The following is a 19910-nucleotide window of genomic DNA, read 5'->3' as shown; positions in this document are numbered from 1 at the left end:
TGTCGTGAGATACTGACGTGATTTGGGGAAGAGGAAGTGTCCAAAGTACATGTACACCATCCAGTCTGTTTTGCAGATAGTCTTGCCTGTTTTGAGGCTCCCCAACTCCACCTAAGTACCTAAAGAAAGTGGAACAGGAGGTTTCCGTGGAAGTCTAAGGCTCTGGGCCTCATATACATGCAGAGTAGAACAGTTAGGATGCTTCAAAGGAGCCACTCCCATTCCTAACTAGTGTCCTCCAGCCAGAGGGAGACAAGGTACAAAATGTGGAGATAGAGTAGCCTGTTTGGTACCTCTTGCCAGGATTTAGGGTCTCCTGAGCCCCTCTCCCCGGGGTCACAGTGACACTGAACACAGAGGCAGGCTGCAGCCTTCTGCCCCTGCTGGAGTCATCTCAAAGGTGCCAGGAAGGTCCTCAGCCTGTAATGAGAGGGCTCAGCATCCCCTCAAAGAGCACGTGATCCAGTTCCGCTGAGAATCCTCTCTCCCTCTAGTGCCCACTGTGCCATGGTCCTGCTGGGGCCTGGGCCACTTGGGCACGGGCTGGCAGCCTCATCGCAGGCCAGCTGCACCAGCAAATGCCACATGTAAGTGATTGCTTGGGGTGCACCGTACACGGAACAGGCACAATGACGGGGATGGGATGTCATGCAAGGAGTAGCCAGATATGTGGAATGCTGGTCTGAACGTCCTTGAACTTGTACTTTTCCCATCTCTTCATCCCTGATGAGCTCAGCCTCCCTCATAGCTCCAGCGTCGTGAAATCAGGGTAATGCCCAAATCCGCAGTTCTGACTTCTCTCCTCCTCTACAGCTCCTGTATCCAACTGCCTGATAAGCATCTCCAGTGGGTGTTCTGTGGGCAACCCCTCCAAAGCCTGATCCTGCACCTAGGCTTCAGCTCTCGGCTAAGGCCCCACCAAACCTCCAGACACCAAGTCAGAACCCGGGGCTGCATCCTGGATGCCTCCCCTTCTCATGCTCCCCTCCTCCAGTTGATTAAATGATTAACAGTCAGAGGTAACACTCGTATCGTACTCACTATATGCTGGGTGCTGTTCTAAACACTTTACATATATTAACTCATATAACCCTCACAACAACCCCGTTAAGATAGGCACTCGTATGATTCCCATTTTGCAGATGAGGAAACTGAGGCACACAGACTTCCCTAAGAGCACACAGCTAGTAAGTGGCAGAGCCAGAATTCAGTGGTCTGGTCCCAGAGTCTTAACCGCTTCTCTGCTGCCTCATTAAGCCTGCTTGCTCTGTCTCCTGGCAATCCCTCGTCTCCACACCCTGCCCCCCTGCCCCCCTGCCCCCATCACTGCTCACCAGGACCACGGTGCAGCCTCCTCACTGCCCCTCAGCCCCCCAGATCCAACCCGTCCCTGCAGTCAGAACAGCTTTCCTGAAATGCAAATGTGATGGTGCTACCCACCTGCCTCAAATCCTCTGGTGGCTCCTAGCTATTACGGGAGGCATCCAAATTGCTCAGCAGGCCTGGAGGCCTCCGTGACTGGCCTCCGCTGAGCTTTCCGGCCTTCACGCCATGCACCCCCCAGCATGTCCTCAGGCTCCAGCCTGGCCAAACTCCTGAGCATGTGCTTCTGCTCAGTTCTTCCCCCGGGATGCTCACCCCCGCCTCCCTCATCTGCCCACTGAATATCTACGTCTCCTTCAAGCCCCAACTTACAAGCCACCTCCTCCAGAGCCTCCCCTGTCCTTTCCAGCGGAGTTACAGTAGGTTTCCTGCCCTGCACACGCATCTTTCCTCTCCTACACCACCGCCCACAGAACCGTATTGATCCGTTTGCCCGTCTTTTTCCCTGGAGACTGTGACCTCTGTCCTCCAGGGAGCTCGGATTATGTTCCATAACATAACACGAGCAGGCCCTCAATGAAGGTGTGCTGACTGACTAAAAGAATGAAAGCAATGCCTGACACAGGAAAAACTCACACACAGACAGGAGGGAGGAGTGAGCAGCGGCCTGCAGTGGCTGGATCCCATCTCTTCTTCTGCCACAGCCCTCCCAGGCCAGTCTGAGCCGGGCCCCACTCACCGGCTGCCCTGGGCAAGGGTGGGCACAATATCGTGGCTGGCACGGACGGGCCGGGTCCTGGCCTTCATGCGGGCTCGCTGAAGCAGATGCTTGGCTTCCTCATGCCTGGGGCTCAGCACGGGCTCCGGCTTGGGACTAAAGGTCCTGCAGGGTGGCACATGGGCCAGAGCGGGCGGGGGAGGGATTAGAAGAAAATAACACGGATTAGGAGGGCTTTAACAGTGTCGAGTGTGGCTATGCCAGAAACAGCCCTGCGTGTGCAGCCTTCCTTGTCCAGCTCCCACACGGAGGGCACCTAGCCTGGGGCCTGGGGCCTGGCCCTGAGCGACTCTGGATGGGACCAGGGAGCTGGCCCACCTTGGACATCTGCTCAGAGACCGGAGGCAGAGAGCCCAGGAGGATCTAGAAAAGGGTAGGGGAGTCTCCAGATTATTCTATTGTTCCTTCCCTGGGCAGACAGCGGGAGTTATCTGGGAGGAGGGGGAGAAAAGGGCCTGGGGTTGTCGGGCTGGGCTTGTGCCCAGCCAGCCAGATGGTCTTCACACGTGTCCCCTCCCTCTCTCCTTCTGTCTCTCTCTGCACCCACACGTACCCACCGGAGCTCCCACCGCACCATCCTGAGCTCCCACCGCAGACACAAGGAATCAGCACTCTGCCCGTCACCGTGCTGCTCCTCTGAGGGAATGACATTTTCATAAGGCCTCAGTCCCAATCCCGACCCGGCAGGCATCAGTCCCGGGCTGAGAGACGTTAAGCTGGACCCACATCAGGTCAGCAGTGGCTCGGGTTCATAATAATAAAGGTCCTCTAGCAGTCCTCTCCGCCTCCCACGTGTGCTGCCTCCTCCCCAGCCAGTCCAGAGCTGCAGAAAATGACAGCAGCTCTTTTTCAAAGCCACCTCCCAGACAATGACAGGCAGCCAGCGCCGGCCTCCCCCTGACCGGAGCCCCCCTCCCCAGCCAGGCTGGCTGGGGACAGGTGCGCTCTGCACTTGACAGATGATGAGGGCTCCGGAGCACAGAGGAGCACTTGGTGCGTCGTCGCTCAAGGTCAGACATCAAGTGAAGCAGAGCAGGCGTCAGCCAGCCCCAGCGCCTCCGCGTCCTCCGTCCCCTCCCCGCCCCCGGTCCCAGAGCAGGCCGAGGCGGAGTGACTTCCGCAGCCCCGTGGCTGCTCCTGTCCTCACTGCACATACGTTGGTCTGTCCTCACTAGGGAGGGTCCGCAGAAAGAGGACCTGGGCAGGTAGAGGCTCAGCCCGGCCTGCATCTCAGACTGCAGCCCGCCAAATCCCGTGCCTTACCCACCCCGTCTGTCACCTGGAGAAAGGGGCCTTGTCTTGACACGGGGAAGGTACCAAGTAGTTTCCTAGATGACAGATGACAGAGATGTGAGTGGGAAATGGCACAACCCTGAGGCCTCCTTGGGACAACCTTAGACAAGCTCTGGGCAGTCTATGATTTTTTTTTCCTTCTTTTTTCTTTTTTTTTTTTTTCTCATTATTTGCACCTAATCCTGCAATTGGGGCCAAGATAAAAAATAAGAACTGCCAGAACAAAGGCACCATCTGTGCCTATGAACCCTGGCAGGGCCCAGGCACAGTTCGGGAACCAGGAGGGCTTACGGCAGAGAATGAAAATGAGTCTCCAGGCCTGCTGCCCTGTGAGGAGAGGCCTCCCTTTGCACAGCTTCCCGGGCAGGCAGGGCCTCCAACGCACTGCCGAGAGCAGCTGTGCTCCCCGAGGCTCCGGCTCCGCCAGCGGAGATAATGAGGTTACCAGCCCGGGGAGAGACGCATCTGCAGCCGCAGGCCTCTGGCTGCCAGCCCGCGCGCTCGGAGCCTTCCGGTGACAGCTGTGGTTCCCCGGCTGTCGGAGGGCATTTGTCACAAGACCTCGTGGGCAGGCAGGAGGGCTCCAGGCAGCTGGCCAGATGCTGCCAAGATCGCCCTTCCCCCCAGGTTTTTAGACCATTTTCCAGCTTTGCTGTTTCCTTTCTGCTCCCTCTACTTGGAGCTGTTAATTTTTTTTTTTTTTTTTTTTTTTTTCATCAGCTGCCCTGCTTTGGTTCCTGGCAGACAAAGCTGGTTTCTCCACTGATTAGAAAAGCAGGGTTTTTTAGGCGCCTGGAGGCATCCATGCAGTAACAAACTGAGCAGGGAGGGGAGCAGCAGGGTCAGCAGGGCAGGCAACTCTTGGTCACGGTGCACCCTGGAGAGGGCAGGCCCTGACAGCCCCGTGGCAGGAAGGGGGTCTTTCTCCCAAGCGGCAGGGGGCAGACAGGTGCAGTGCTGTGAGCCTGTCCCAGTCTAACTGCCCACCCCCCATCACGGCATTGTCTTGGTCCACCCAAGGGGCAACAGCCCTGCCCGACAGACAGGTTCTGACTCCTCTGAGGAGAAGGGAGACTCTCCACTCTAATCTGACCACAGCCCTGGAGCCAACCCCTTCCCATCACAGACTATAACCCACCGTCCCAGCTGTCACAGTTCCTTCAGAGATCTCCTGGAAGGACTGGGGTGGTCCCTGTGTGGCTTGGCAAAGACAACTCCATCTGAGCACAGAGGGCTTTTGTCACGGCCATGAAAGCTCGCACATCGAGGGCTCATGAGCTCAGCGGGTGAGGCACAGGGAGAAAGTGGCTGAGTGCTTCCCCCAGGCCTGTTTCCCCATCTGTAGACAGCGGGAGTTACACGGGGGACAGAACTCACATTGCTACCCTGTAAGCCAGGGCCTTTGGCCAGGTAGCCTGCCATACCACAAGGTGGGGTGGGGGACCCTGACGTCCTCTGCGGGGGGTTCACAGATGTTTGGCCCTCAAGAAGCAGCAACACCTAAAAGAGCTACTGGCTGGGGACAACGGGAGTTCCACGTGAGTATTCTGGCCCTCCCATCTGCCCCTCCAACCACCAGCACCCTAAGCTGCTTCCCAGGACAAAGGGCAGCATGCAGCCCCCTCCCGCTCTGGTCTCTCTACCTAAGCCCGTTTCCTAGCAGAGAGGCAGGCTTAGCTCTGACTGCAGCTCCCCTCCCACCCAGGCACAGCCAGGTCAGGCTCTCCAGTCAGGACAACCACCACTGTCTCCCAGTCAGAGAGGTCAGGGGGACAGAGTGGCCTCCTTCTGCAGCCATCATAATCCTAGATTAAAATAATAAGCTCCAGCAAGTCCAGCTTTAACTCTTTCATCCCAGGAATATGAATTAGGGAAACAATTTGGAATATAAAGAGATCTGACATTTCCCAGATTCCAGGATGCTGCAAGTAGAGGGAAAATATAGTGTACAGAACACATATAAGCCTTTATCCCCGGCATTTGTGCCATTTTTGTATATTAGAAAGCTTTTTGATGACCAAGGATAGAGCGCTCCTGCTGTCACACTGTGTGCGGTTCCCCGAGTGAGGGGAATAGGAAAGGTGGGCCCGGAACTGATTCTGGAACACATGCTCCACGAAGGCAGGGGCCTGTCTGGGCTCATTACCACAGACACCTTCTTCCCAGGGCTGCGGGACACGGACAGGACAGAGCCTAGAGTGGTGGTTAGAAGCGTGGCTCTGGGGCAGCCTGCCCAGGTTCTAATTCTGGGCTGCCACTTACCAGCTGTGTCACCCTGGCAGGTCACTTAGGGGTTAAGGCTCAGCTTCCTCCTCTCCTAAATAGGGGCTCAGTTGTTAAGTGAGACTGATCGCCTTATAAGAGCTGAGCACAGAGCCAAGCACTTGGTGAGATTCCATCGATATTAGCATTTATTATTATTGCTTTTACTATTTGCACCATTATTTTGTTGAGTGACTCTCACCCCCTTACTGAGCAAAGGATGGAATCCCTGAACATGAACTAAAATCACCTGCCGAAGAGATCCCCTGTTCATCTGCCAGGAAGGCGTGTTTAGAAGAGACAGGCTATCTTGAAGCTAGAGAGGGCTTGGTGGGTTTTGTTCTAGACCTTCAGAGCCCTTGACAGGGCTCCACAGAAAAGGCAATTTCCATAGAATGGGGAATGGAAGGAGGCTGTTTGGTAGCGGAGGGACACTGCTGCCCAGACAATAAATAGGTGCTTCTCTCAACAGAGAAGGGAGAGCTGTTTTGTTTTTTTTTTATAACATTTGTTTCTTTTTTCTGTTTTTTTTTTAAGAAATTCACGTTCTTATTTATTTATTGATTGATTGACTGATTGATTGCTGTGTTGGGTCTTCGTTTCTGTGCGAGGGCTTTCTCTAGTTGTGGCAAGCGGGGACCACTCTTCATCGCCTTGCGCGGGCCTCTCACTATCGCGGCCTCTCCTGCTGTGGCGCACAGGCTCCAGACGCGCAGGCTGAGCAATTGTGGCTCACGAGCTCAGTCGCTCCGTGGCATGTGGGATCTTCCCAGACCAGGGCTCGAACCCGTGTCCCCTGCATTGGCAGGCAGACTCTCAACCACTGTGCCACCAGGGAAGCCCGGGAGAGCTGTTTAAGAATGGCATATACATGGACAAAACTCTAATTCGAAAAGATACATGCACCCCTATGTTCACAGCAGCGCTATTCACAACAGCCAAGACATGGAAACAAGCTAAATGTCCATCGACAGATGAATGGCTAAAGAAGATGTGGTACATATATACAATGGAATACTACTCAGCCATAAAAAAGAATGAAATAATGCCATTTGCAGCAACATGGATGCAACTAGAGATTATCATACTAAGTGAAGTAAGTCAGAAAGACAAATACCATATAATATCACTTATATGTGGAATCTAAAATATGACACAAATGAACTTATCTACAAAACAGAAACAGACTTACAGACATAGAGAACAGACTTGTGGTTGCCAAGGGGGAAGGGGGGTGGGGGAGGGAAGGATTGGGAGTTTTGGATTAGCAGATGCAAACTATTGCTATTATATACAGAATGGATAAACAACAAGATCCGACTATATAGCACAGGGAACTATATTCAATATCCTGTGATAAACCATAATGGAAAAGAATATGAAAAAGAATATACGTATGTATAACTGAATCACTTTGCTGTACAGCAGAAATTAACACAACATTGTATATCAACTATACTTCAATAAAATAATTTAAAAAAAAAAAGAATGGCTGCTGTGGGATACGCCTCATTGAACACCTTTGAAAAGATCTGGGTGGAGGTGTGCAGAGCTTCCCTAGGACGTCGACTCCTTACAGAGAGAGCAAAAAGGCTCTGTCCTTGCCTTCCTGAAGAAGGAGGACAAAAAAATCCTTGCTGGCTGTCACTCTGCTAGCACTGCATGTGTGGAGGCAGGTGACCAAGACACCCCCATCTAGGGGGACAGTGGCCTGCCCCACTCTGGAGGCCACGGAGGAGGGCTTCCTCTTCTTGAATTTCAGCCCAACTCCTCAAAGATGAATGGTCTTGAGCAAATTAACTTTCTTGAGCCTCTTTATTCACAAAGATTGGTACCATAATGAGATTTTCCTGTGTGGGGTGTATGTGAGTGTGACAATGACATGCATGACGATTGCAGGCAGCACTAGCTGTGAGGTGGGGCTTGAAGTGTTAGCATCCTTCCTTCTCCACCAGGACTTAGAACCCTAGATACTTCAGGAGCACGGTACGTAGTTGAAAACACTGGTGAGTGGTTAAACGAAAATTTTTTCTTTTTAGTTGTAGTCTTGGCAGGTTTGGGAGTGGCGAGGGGTTCCCTCTAGTTTTCCTTTGTGTCTGTATATCTGAGTTGGTGGGCAGGATGGGGAGTGGTGGGGGGTATGCAGGACGGACAGGGGCTTGGCTAGTCTTCGTTACACCCTTGCCAGGGGGAGTCCTTAGTTACATCTGCAGCCCTGCAAATCCTGGGGAGATGCAGGAGAGTTTCTTCTCCCAAGCTCACCCCCAGGGCTCCTCATGACCCCCTGAGACTAGGACCAGAAGATCCAGAACCCAACCAGGGAGCCAGAATGATCTCCAGACCCCCTCACCAGGCTACCCGTGTACCAGGCCACAGCACAAAGCAACGTCCCAGCACTGCCAGAAGACGGGGTCATCCTACCAGGGAGGGAGTGGATGTGGCAAAAGGGAGACAGCGAATGTCCCTCCATTTCCTACTGCCTTACCTAAAACCTAAATTCCAAGGCTCTCCATAAGTGGCCTCAGCCCACATTCCCACCCTGTGTCCTGATAGCATCTTCCACGCAACCCACCTCACACCTCTCCCACGCATTTCTGCAAGCCTTACCCATCTGGAATGTCCTCTCCTGGTTCCATCCAGATCCTATCAAGCCCACAGGGGCGTCCAGCCCTTGGTGAGCCCTCACTTACACCCATGCATGCATGCTTCCACCGAACATTTTCTGAGTGCCTGTTCCGTGCTGATACTTGGCAGGTACCGGGTCCCAGAGATAAGAACAGCATGGTCTTTGCCCCTAAGGAGCTCCAGAAGGAGATCCACCAGCAACAGCTATGGCCAAAGTTGGTGTAAGCAGAGTGGGCAGTGAGGGCAAAATGGGAATTCCTTCTGAAATTACACACAGTAGTAGGGCCACAGGAGAGTCTTCCAAAATGCTAGGTAATAAATTAAGTTTTAAAAGCCCAAGATTTTCTCACAGCTGTGGGCCTGACCACTTGAGCCACAGGCCAGGCCTCTGAAATTCTTGAGGGTTGCCTGTCTGCCCCTTCTTTAAACTGGAGTCTACAAACAGCTTTGGAGCAGGGAGTTTTGACCACTAGCCATCTCAACAGGGGCCTGAAAATTGGGACCCACCAAAGTCTGAGTTGCTGCCAGCTGGCACCCCGTTCCTTCTTTTCTTGTGGCGAGGTGTGTACACAGAGACTGGGCTCCCCGTTATGAGCCTCAGTTTCTGTATCTGATGATAGAAATGGGCACGATTCCACCACGGGGATGGGGGGAAATCAACAACCTAGGAAATCCTCTGAGCTTCCTTCATCATTACAGCACAAATGAAACAACCCCAGAGACCCTCTCTATTTATCCCACAGCGGAGCAGTAGTTAAAGCCCCTGCAGACACACTTCAGGATCTGGGCCCCCCAAGATCACACACATGGAAGGCCCTGATTTGAAGCAGAGTGGGCCTGGGTCACATAGCACTGCCTCTCCAATGAGACTGCCAAGGAAGGCCCTGGGCCTCAGGGTGCGTGCAGCAGCCCAAGGCTGAGTGCCTTTTTGTAAAAAGCTGACTCCCTTTCGGTGCGGGGCCTGGGGCCAGCATTGCACTGACTGCTGCGGCTCCTCTGGTTTCACGTACTTTTTGCACAAGCGGGGCAATCTGTAATCCTGATATGCCCTCTCAGAGCCTCTAGACAGGGGAGAGGCCGAGTGGATCCTGGCCATTTTACAGAGAGCAGGGACGGGACACCATGGGCTGCTAAGAACGGATGAGGGCAGAGCCGGCCCTGAGCAGAGGATCCTTCCCTCCCCCCCCACCCCATCTCTAATGAGTCCAGTGCCCAGACACGGCCATGAGCAAGGTCACTGACAGCACTGACCTCGCTGGCCACCTTTGAAGTGCTTACGTCTCACCTCATCCTCTCCCCACCCCCAGTCAAAAGCCCATTTCCTGAATCATGTCAACAGTGACTTAGGAGAGAAACAAGCTTATCCAGTGGAGCCTGCCATCTACCCTTCTTTGTCTATACTTGAGAATACCAGGCTGGGGGAGGCCGAGGGTCCCCGGATCCCTAACCCAAGGCGTGGCCTGTGGGGACAGCTTGTGGCAGTGCTGCTTCACGGTTAGAGCACAGCCCTTGGCACCGAGCAGCTTTGACTGCGAACCCTGACGCCAATACTTAACAGCTGTATGACTGGGCAAGTCACTCAGCCTCCCCGCAGAGGGGTCTCTGTCAGTGAAACAGGAACAATCGATAGGGTTTGTTATCAGGATAAAGTGAGGATGTGGTACAGCACAAGGTCTGGGAATTGAGTGTCAGCACGGTCCTCTGGAGGGAAGGACCACCAGGTTGTTCCGGTCCTCTAGGACGTTGTCTCCTCTTGCCCCTCAGTAGAGGGGACAACCATTTGGTCCTGGGGCATTTCTGGTGTTCTCTCAGCATCGCGGGGGTCTCGCCTCCACGGTCGACTCTCCCTGTGACCACTGCAATGAGCTGGGCCAGCCCCCCAGTCAGACAGTGACTACTGTCTTGGTCTCTGCTCTCACCATCATTTCAGGGCTTCTTGTCTTATCACCATGCAGAGCAGTAACAATTGAGGACGTAATTAAATACGTGTTGGGTTAACTTGGTCACGGGGGTTATTTGGTTGCAACACTGAACTACACTGATGCTAAATTTGACTGAGTGTGAAACCGGACCTTTTATGCCTCAAACACTGAGAAGATCTGAGGGGCTCACTGCCCGAGCACGTCCTGACTGATGTCCTGGCCCCTTCAGGACGGCCATCATGATGGTGACCACAGTTTCAGAGTCTACACTGCCCAGTGTCCTCAGCCCCTCAGTACACAAAGCCCCAAGACCCTGGTCCCGTGTGGCCAGGGGTAAAGAGCTGAGGGAAGTGTGCCTTATTTCAAAGGTCTCTCGGGAAGTTCAGCTATACAGAAGGAGCGTCAATAAATCCATCCTGCTTAGGGGAGAGATGGAGCCTGCAGTGACTTAGGGACCACTTTAGTATCTGACCAGGAGACTCAGGAATAGAGCCAAATGAGGAGCCCTGTCCCAGGAGGGTTCTACACATGGCTGACCTTTCTGCCATCCTTGAACTAGGGGAGATGGGACAAAGGTCAGCCATGTGTAGAGCCCTCCTGGGACAGGGCTCCTCATTTGGCTCTAGAGGAATGCTCTCTGGCCCTTCAGCCTGGGTATCTACTCAGCAGGGGCCTGAGTATAGATCACCAATAAAGGTCCATGGGGCACTGTGAATGAATGACCTTCCAAACAAGCCAGAAGACAGTTTTTCCCATGCCAACTCTATGCCCGGATATATGCTGGGCACCAACCTCATTCCACACACACATTCTCTCCCTTCATACATAGACATGTGAGATCATCATACAATACACATATGCACACACCTACACATCCTACGCCAACACCCACATACCTTATCCAAACCCTAACCTGCTGCAGATGGTCTGGAAGGTGAAACAATAGTCCAGAAATCCCTACCCTGAGGATTCTACACAAACGCCATCTCCTCGCAGGACCGGGGGAAAGTCCCTCCCAACCCCATGGTTGAGGTTCTTTTCCTTTAAGATGCGTGTTTTTATTATTTATTATCCAACATGCGAGTCAGGAGCTTTGGCTTCCCCTTTCAATAGTGACCTCTGGACAAATCCCCCGTGGCCATCTTGCAGCTGAGACTTCCTTCCCCTCCCCAGGTAAGAAAGGGTGGGAGTGGCGGGGGAGGAGCAGCTGCAGAAGAAGAGGCCCCACCTCCTCTGGGCACAAGGTCTGTGGGCCCAGGCTGCCTCCTTTACGGCTCCCCAGGGAAGGACGAGGGGACAGGGCGGGGGCCAGGGTGCGCTGAGGACCACAGTCACAGCCCTCCATATCGCGGCCGGGCTAGGAGGGGATATGAGCAGAGGCTGACCGCGGCGGCCGTGGAGGCGGGCAGAGACCCCTGGCGGGAGGGGGGCAGCCACGACTCCAAATTATAAATAACGAGGGCGGAAGGAGCCAGGAGCCCCCCCTCCACCAGGCCCTCAGCCGACGCCACTGAGAAGGCCAGTGGCCAGGCAGAGGCTGAACCCCCTGAACCTGGGCAGCCCTCGCTTTGTGAAAGCAGGACTGGGGGGCCCTGTCCACGTGTTCTGAAGGGGAGGGAGGTCAATAAGTGGAATTTATCAGGCAGGGAGGGGCCTGATAATGGAGAAGTGACACTGCTGACCTCTGCCCTCAGCAGAAACCACGAGACCCTCAGGAGGGGGACGTCACTGCACGGCTGAGGAAATGGGGCCGCTCCCAGCTCCGGGACCTCCCTCAGCTTCACGTGCCAGGTGCGCAGCAAAGACTGCGGAGGAGGCCGAGGCCTGGGCGGCCACCAGCTCAGGCCCACAGATGGCTCCTCACCCCGCCCGGAGGGTAGTCTTCTCACCTGCCTGGTCGGGACACTGCCCCATCCCAGGCCCAGCTTCCCAGAGACATTGGTGGAGGGGCTAGAGCAAAGTCAGGGAGGCTGCGGGCAGGGAAGGCCTTTACACAACCCAACACACCCCTTGATTGGGAAAGGAACTGGTGGAGTAAAAGCCTTGCATTCGGATATTTTCCCTAAGGATTCTCGCATCCATTATCTTGTGTTCAGCCTCACAACAGTCCTGAGAAGTATCAATACATCACACAAGTATTATCTGGCCCACTTTAAAGATAAAGAGACAGAGGCTAGGGCAGGGAAATGAGTCCCAAGTCACAGAGCAGGTCGTTTGCAAAGTTCTCTTCACTGTGCTCCGTGCCCCATGGTTTTGCGCAAGTAGCAGGGGCACAGCCTGGGCCACGGGGGTGACTGGTGCCTTCTAAGAGGTCTCCGGGAGGAGCCACGCCCATCTGTGCTGCAGGGTTTGCCTGCCCTCTCGCTCTCTCAAGGTCTCCTGCTCTCCTGATGCTGCGTAAATGAAGGTACAGGGACAACTGCCGGAGGGAGGGGGAGACAGGAAACGTGCCCTCTGGGCTCTTACCTGCTCTGGTCGGCGTCCTGCAGGGAGATGCCCGAGTCCCAGTCCACGTCCCCTGCCGGGCGCTCTAGGACCCAGAACAGAAGCAGAGGTCAGGGCAGAGCCGGAAACTGGGCTCTCAGCTGCCACTTGAGGAGCAGGGAGGAGAAAGTTTCCTCCAGAAGCCATTTGCTCCCCAGATTACTCGGACCCCCGAGGCGGAGGCATAGCCTGTGTGGTGACTGCTGGTGGGCACGGTCATGCATGAGCTGAGGGGCGCACCGGGGTCCCCCCAGGTGCTGGGTGAGGGAAGGAGGAAGGGAAAAAGCTGCCTCTGAGGGCTGAGCGCTGAGCTCAGACTGACAGGACGCTAACCCTGTTTGTGGAGAAGGGCTCCTACCAAGACGACAGTGAGGTCCACTGTGGGGGGAGGATGCGTCATCTGAGGGAGGTGCAAAAAGCTACTCTAGAGAGCGCTACAAGCCGCAGGGAAGAAACTGTGGTAGCCTCCACCCCAAGGATAGAGGATGGCCTCCCATCGGTCTGGGGGATCTGGGGGGACTTTAGCAGATGGGGCTGGCTGTGAGGTGGTAAAGAATCTCTGTCAAAGCCAAGACTAAGAGGACATCCTGATGAATTTGGCGACAGCCAGCCGTGCTCTCCCCCTTTCCCGCCCCACCCTTCCGCGGTAACCCCCGTCCCCCTTTCCTTCTCCTGGACTCCCTCCTGTGCCTCCACCACCACACCCACAGAGTGGGCCTTACCTGGCACAGCTCTGTCCCGGGATGAAGTCCAGGCTGGGCTTCCCACCTTCGAGGGGCCCTGCCCCCCAACACTTAGCATCTCCTGCAGCAGAAGGCGGTTCCTCTCCACGCGGTCAGACAGGGACAAGGAGCTGCCCCCGGTGCCCAGGGCCCCCAGGTCTCCAGCTCTCCAGAGCTCCCCCAGCAGGGCTGGCCTGGGGACGAAGTCCTCCTCGGACGTCAGAGACAAGCTGTCCAGGTCTTCCTGTGAGACGAGACCATCCTGCAGGGGGTATGACCTTCCTTTCCTCAGGCTGGGCCTGTGGGTGGTTTTGTTACAAGGACCAGAGCCCTCAGGCTGGCTTGGAGTGACTCTGTGCATGGGGCTCTCTTGCAAAGAGCTGGGCCCTGGCGGCAGAGCCCTGTCGTGGTCAGGCAGTGTCCGTACCGCTTCTGGAGGCCACGGGCTCCTCCTGTTCCAGCTCTGGAGCCCAGAGGCAGGCGACCTGGGAGGCCCGGGGGCCCCGTTCCTGGCGGACTCCTCCTCAGTGACGCTGCTGTCCAGCAGCCCATCGTTTGGGTTCTGAGCATGATGGACCACCACGGCATCAGGTAGGGAAGACCCCTCTGATGGAGTCCTGGTTCCACCCACCTTGACTCGTCGGCATTTGGGTTTCTTGAGGGATGGCCGCTCGTGAGAAGTGAGGCAGGGGCTTGCCCCCTGTTTGCCTGCTGTCATCTTCTCCTTCAAGGCCCTCACCTTGGACTCCAGCACGGAGGGGCCTTGGAGCTGTATCCCCTGTGCCCCAGGAGGCTGGGGGGCCATCAGGCTGGGTGTTCTGTCTTCTCGAGGACAGGGCCAGTGTCTTGGGAGGTGTCCATTCTCCGGCTGTGGCTCAGGGCCACTTCCCTCCACAGCTGAGGTCACCTCCATGGAGCTGGCTGTTCTGCTCCCTATTTTGGGTCCTCTGGAGGAGAAAACAGACAGAGCTCCTTAGACCCAGCACCTGGCTAGCTCCAACAACCTCCTGGGTCCCCAAAGTGCCCTGGATAGAGCCCTGTCCAGAGAAAAATAACTTGGGGTCAGAGCTGGGGATGCCCCCTAGACAATGTGAAAGCACCTCGAAGAGTACAAATCATTGGATGGTACACATAAGTTATTACTAGCTTTTTCTTCCAAGTCTAAGTAGTGTTCTCGTTTTTCTACCCCCATTTTACACCTGGGGCACAGTGGAGAGTCAAACAACAACCAATCTTCTGCCCAATGTAGGCCAGAGTGAAAATGGGGGCCAGATTTCCCAGTCCCTGGCCTCTTACTTTCCTGATAGGTGTCAGGCCTCAGAGGAGGGTGGCAACATCTGCTAAGGGCCAACAAGCTCTTCCCTTTCCAAGGGGAGCCAATGCAGAGGATGGACTTCAGGAAGATACCACCCAGGATCTGACCCTCTGGCGGAAGGGGCCCCCTGTGCTCAAACCACAGGAGCGCAGCATGGGGCTGTGCCCACAGGGCAGCCAGGATCAGGCACCAGTGCCTATCAGCATCCGCTCTGTGCCAGGCAGGCCTGCAAGCACTTTCAAACACGCTCTCGCAAATAATCCTCACGCAGTTCTGCCAGGACAGGATTATTATCCTCATTTTTACAGACAGAGAAACTGAGGCACAGAGAGATTAGGTGACATGGGAACTAAGGGAGGCCCAGTTGGGAATGCAAAGCTTCTCCTCCCAAGGCCAGGGCTCTTCCAAAGCACTCAGTGACCGTGTACCGACCCCCCTACTCCTATGAGAATATTGGTCTAGACAGGTTAAGTGACTTGCCCAAATTACACAGCCCCTTGGTGGCACGGTTGATGTCAATGTCTTCAGAGGGAACAAAAGTGAGCGCGAGATTTTACTCACCAAGTTGTTCTGTGCACACATACATGCCACAATGTCTTAATATTTATCCTGCTCTCTGAGAACATGCTCCTTCTCCATCATACATCTAGATATGTCCCACTTGAAGTAAACTGCATGTATTTACATGAATACATGCGTCCATATTGACACAAATTACAAACAAGGAGTTATTCACCTCATATATTGACCAACGATTCACCACGAATTCTCTTAAATGCCAAGTCCCTCTATAGTCACTTACTACAATTCAATTTTTACGTTTCAGGAATACACATATTTCACCAAGCAAAATACACACACAGTGTGTATGTTACCTCAGTTTTAAGCCTGTGAAGTTTAAGGCCTATCTTTGGGAGGAAGAGATCATTTACTACACCAGTTAATCTAGAAGTTACCAGCTTTGTCTTGGCAGCCCAGCCACCCGTTCCTCTCTTCTAAGGTTCAATCCAGAAAGCAGGGGATGTGAAGGTAATGGGAGCAATTTCAGTCACATTACAAGAACTTTCTTTCGGGTAAACTCGAACAGCATTCCAGAGATCATCCATCTCCGGAGACCTGGAAGGATGCGACCTTCCCCTGGGGAACAGTGGGTATCGACTTGTGCGGCTCGGCACCGCCGAAGTCTACGGCCCAGGTGCTGTACTTCTCTAAGCCGCAGACGCCGAAATGAAGACGGACGTGACGGACGGGCCTCCCCTGCGACCCTCCCTTCCCGCTCCCCGCTGGCGGTCCCGCCACCCCCGGCCCGCCCGTCGCCTCGCCTCCTCCGTACTCACTGAAGGCTGCCGCCAGCAGGTCGGGCCGCCGCCTCCATCCCTTCCATCCCCGGAGAAGCCAGGGCCTCCTCTCCCCCCCTCTCCCTCCTGGGCCCGCTTCGAGGACCGGGGGCGCGCGGGCTCGGCCGGGGCTCCGAGAGTGCGGCCCGCAGGCCTCGGCCCTCGGGGCGCTCCCGGCTCGGCTCCCGGCTCTGCGGGCCGCCCCGGGGCTCCGAGTGGGGTCGGGCCCGAGCAGCCGACCCGCGGGCCGCGGCCTCCCTCCGGGTCCGGGGAGGGGACGCGGGGTCGGGCGGGGAGGAAGCGGCATGGGCTGCTAGCTCATGGTTCGGCCACGAAGGGGAGAGAGGCCAAGCCCGGCGCCTTCCCGGCCGGGACGGGAAGAGGGAGCGGGAGAGCAGAAAGGAGGGGCGGCGGAAGGGGCTAGAGGAGCGGCCCTCGCCCCCACCCCGCCCCGCCGCCCTCCGCGCTCGCCGCGGCCCCGGTCCCGGCCGCCCGCGCCCTGCGGAGCTGCCCCTCCCGGCGGCGGCGAGCGATGCCCTCCAGACGTCTAAGCGGCGAGCACGCCCGCGAGTTTGGGGACTCGGACGGAGCGGGGGCTGTCTTCCGGGCCGCCGGACCTAACCTCTCGCGGCCCGGCTCGCCCAGTCCGCCCGGCGAGCGCCCGCAGCCGAGGCTTCTGGGAGAGCGCGGCCGTGGGACGCGGCTCCACGCGAGCCAAAGCTGCGGAAACACCACTTTCTCCCAGAGCTTCGCGGGAAGGAGTGTAACCCTACACCCGGGGCGTGGGGAGGAGGCTCGGCTGTGGGCTGTCTGGGTGGAAGCTGAGGAATGCCCTTTGTTTAGACAACTTTTCCGGAGGAGTCGCCCTCTCCGAGGGGCCGTCTCCTTGGAGGTCAAGGTCATTTGTTTCCTCTTTCCAGCGGCGCGAGGGGACCCGTAGTGGACGCGAGTTCCCTCATCCTGTCCTGCTAAGGGGAGAGCCAGGTGCCTGCGTTGGCAGTCGCCTTGAATGGGGACCGATTCTCGAGGGTTCTGGGCACTCCTGAAGACACCTTGTCACTTTTTCCAGACCTGGGATGAAGTAGCTGCAAAGGACTTTACCAGCAGCTGTGGCCCCAACCAACGGGGCTTGCTTCCTCTTTCCGCCCAGAGGGAGGGGACAGATCCCCAACTATTTCCAAACCTATTTTTCCACAACAAACGGGAAACAGTAAGAGAATTAGGACCCAGGAGGTTCCGGAAATCTCTACAAGGGAAAAGTGCTGATCGTTTCCTTCTGCCAACAAGCTTCACTCTCAAGCGCGGTTGCTCTCTATTTGCACTGAGGCACTACAGTCACCATCTAGATGACAGACCTAGCAACAGTAAGGACCACGCAGTGAGCTAACTGCTGCGCAGAGCCAGGAAGGGTGGCAGGGAAGGATGGTAAGGAGGCCTGCCCTTGAGTGAGTAGGAGTTACCCTGCAGAAGAGGGGGAAGGGGGCATCTGGGCAGGGCAAAATCATCCAGGTCTGAGAGCAGCTGTTTGGGGAGCTGTGGGTGGACTAACCTTGGGCTAATTTAGGAACCTGGGAGATTATCTAGGGCAAAGCCCCTGTGTTACAGAACAGGCCCAAGGTCACACAGCTCTGGGACATGTGGTCTCCAGAGTCGTGGGTAGTGCTCTTGCAGTTAACCCCTACCCCCCTCCATATTCCCAGAGCAAGCGGTTCCTCCAACAGGGCACTTACCATTCTGTGCTTGTTAGTACCGATCACTTCATAATACAGTAACTGGTACCATTTATGGAGGGTGCCCTGTGCACCTGGCATTGGGTTAAGTGCCTTACATTCCTTGTCTCTTGCCTTAAGAGATGGGTACTGTTTACTGTCTCCTTTCTACAGATGAGGAAACTGAGTTAGGTGATCTGCCCAAGGTCACAGAGCTAATAAGTCCAAGACCCTCACATTAACCACACAGTACAGTGCTGTTGCCAGCATTCTGCGTGTTCAACATGGAAAGATTCTGTTTAAAGAAGTAAAAATAATTGCAAAGTGCTGTGATAGTCAAATTATGTTGCCATGATGGTCTGGCCCTTACATTTCTGGATCCTTTCTGCCTTCCTATTCTGCCAGCCCAGGTAAAATCCTGTAAACCTCAAAAGACTCCTTCTTCCCCTCCATGTGCCATGTCAACCCTACCAACAACGATACTATTACTATTATTGGGGACCTCCTATGAGGGAAGGCATTCTACGTAGGACCTTTTAGATCTTTACAACAACCCTGCAAAGTAGGTATGGGGTATCCCCACTTTAGGAATACGGAAATCGGGGTACAGAGAGGATAAGGGACTTGCCCAAGGCCGCACAGCTAGTATAGCCAGAGTCTGAGCCCAGTTCTGTCTGGGTCCAAGACCTTCTGCCTTGCTTCCTCCTTTCAGAGGCACAACTTTGGAGCTCAGCCCCTTAGAGGTTCCAGCTCCATGACTCCTGCTCCCACCCCTCCCCCAGACGTTAATGATCTGTAAGGCAAGTTTCTGGAAGTTCTAGCAAGGGCTTAATATTTAAAGGAGACCTGCCCTCAGCCTTTTAAGATGCAAATAATCACCTTCAATTTACTCATTAAGTTTGTTATTTTGCACTTAACAGGGGGATGGGGTGTCATAGCTATACAGAGGCACCTGTCCTAAAAACACCAATAAGCAAATCCTTAGAATGCTCTTAAATTATCATGGCATTCACATGTCTGAGGGCACTTCTCATTCATCTGGATTCTATTTGGTTCAGCAAATATCTCTTGAGCTCCTACTATGTGCCAGGCACTGGGGAGACAAAATGTAGTACCACAGACCCTGCCCTTGAGGAATTTCCAGTCAAGGTGGAGTGGGGGAGGGGCAGGTGCTTAAACTTGCCATGTAAGTGGTCCCATCAAGGTTAGCATAGCGTAGAGGTGTGGGTCGTTCACAGGAACAGCAAGATTGAGATGCGTGTTGGGTGGGAGGGGTGTATCACAGAGAGCTGGGTCTTGCAGCATGAGCAGGAATTAGCCAGACGGAGGGGGAGGGGTGGGAGAGGCCCGTCAGAGGGGGGATTAGCATAAACACAGGCACTGAGGTGTGAAACTCCCTGGTTTAAGCGTTAAGTGTAAAAATTAATCTGGGAAAGCCTGGGGGCCGGGGTGAGGCTGCAGCGCAGGGCTTGCACTGGCCCCTGGTTGAGGGCCTCTAGGCCCGGGGTGAGGAGTTTGGACCCCGTCCTTTGAGGTGGGAGGCCCTAGAGGGTGGTCTGCATCAGGCCTTAGCCTTGAGCATGGCGCGTTTCTGGGCTGGGGAACTGCCTTATTTCCTTGTGTATCAGACACTTTCATTACCAACCTTTGGAGAGAAATCTAGGAGGAACACGAATATATAGTAAATAGCCATCACGTAGTCCCCTTGCTGCATTGGAATCACCTAGGGAAACCCACCATCCCAGGAAGCCTCCTTCCCCTTAGCCTGGCTGAAAACACAAGCCTCACTCCTCCTCCCCACCCTCCCCCAGTGTGCTCTGAATACTCAGCTTGAATAAGGAGCCTTGTGGGATGTGGAAATAGGGTTTCACTTAGGATGGAGGAAAGGGTGAAATAGTCCTTGGAGGTCACTGCGTTAGAGCAGGTGGGGTGGGAATGGGTGGGAGGGACGCCTCTGCCATCCCTCCACCGTACTGCCTGAAGGAGCTCGTCCAGCTGGAAAGCAGAATTTCCTGGTCACTCCCGTCCTGGTCATGGGGCACGTGGTCGGAGGAGCACTCAGGCAACTGATCCTGGCAGCAACTCCTGGGGACCCTGTTCACCGCCCAGGGCCTCCCCTCGGGCCCTCATCATTTCCTTC

General features: G+C 55.1%; 2 protein-coding genes across 3 annotated transcripts in view; one reads left to right on the top strand and one right to left on the bottom strand.

Annotated features, from left to right (window-relative positions):
* STX6 (syntaxin 6) overlaps positions 1 to 924 on the top strand; it is a 75021-nt gene extending 74097 nt beyond the window's left edge. Inside the window, exon 9 of the mRNA XM_036873826.1 lies at positions 814 to 924. Coding sequence (XP_036729721.1) covers positions 814 to 881 — 68 coding nt within the window. The 3' untranslated portion in view covers positions 882 to 924. The remainder of the gene's footprint in view (positions 1 to 813) is intronic.
* KIAA1614 (KIAA1614 ortholog) overlaps positions 1 to 16795 on the bottom strand; it is a 37739-nt gene extending 20944 nt beyond the window's left edge. Inside the window, exons 1-4 of one of the 2 annotated variants that reach the window (XM_036873810.1) lie at positions 16062 to 16795; positions 13410 to 14356; positions 12670 to 12733; positions 2063 to 2206 (exon numbers count right to left, since the gene is read on the bottom strand). In XM_036873810.1, coding sequence (XP_036729705.1) covers positions 2063 to 2206; positions 12670 to 12733; positions 13410 to 14356; positions 16062 to 16108 — 1202 coding nt within the window. In that variant the 5' untranslated portion in view covers positions 16109 to 16795. Of the gene's footprint in view, positions 1 to 2062; positions 2207 to 12669; positions 12734 to 13409; positions 14357 to 15680; positions 15962 to 16061 lie in introns of those variants that run through there. The other variant, XM_036873817.1, reaches the window with a different exon arrangement.
* Positions 16796 to 19910: the final 3115 nt, after the last annotated feature.

The sequence above is a fragment of the Balaenoptera musculus genome, chromosome 1, assembly GCF_009873245.2.
Source record: "Balaenoptera musculus isolate JJ_BM4_2016_0621 chromosome 1, mBalMus1.pri.v3, whole genome shotgun sequence".
In the NCBI taxonomy this organism is placed as follows: Eukaryota; Metazoa; Chordata; class Mammalia; order Artiodactyla; family Balaenopteridae; genus Balaenoptera; species Balaenoptera musculus.
This window is presented reverse-complemented; position numbering and strand designations above follow the sequence as displayed.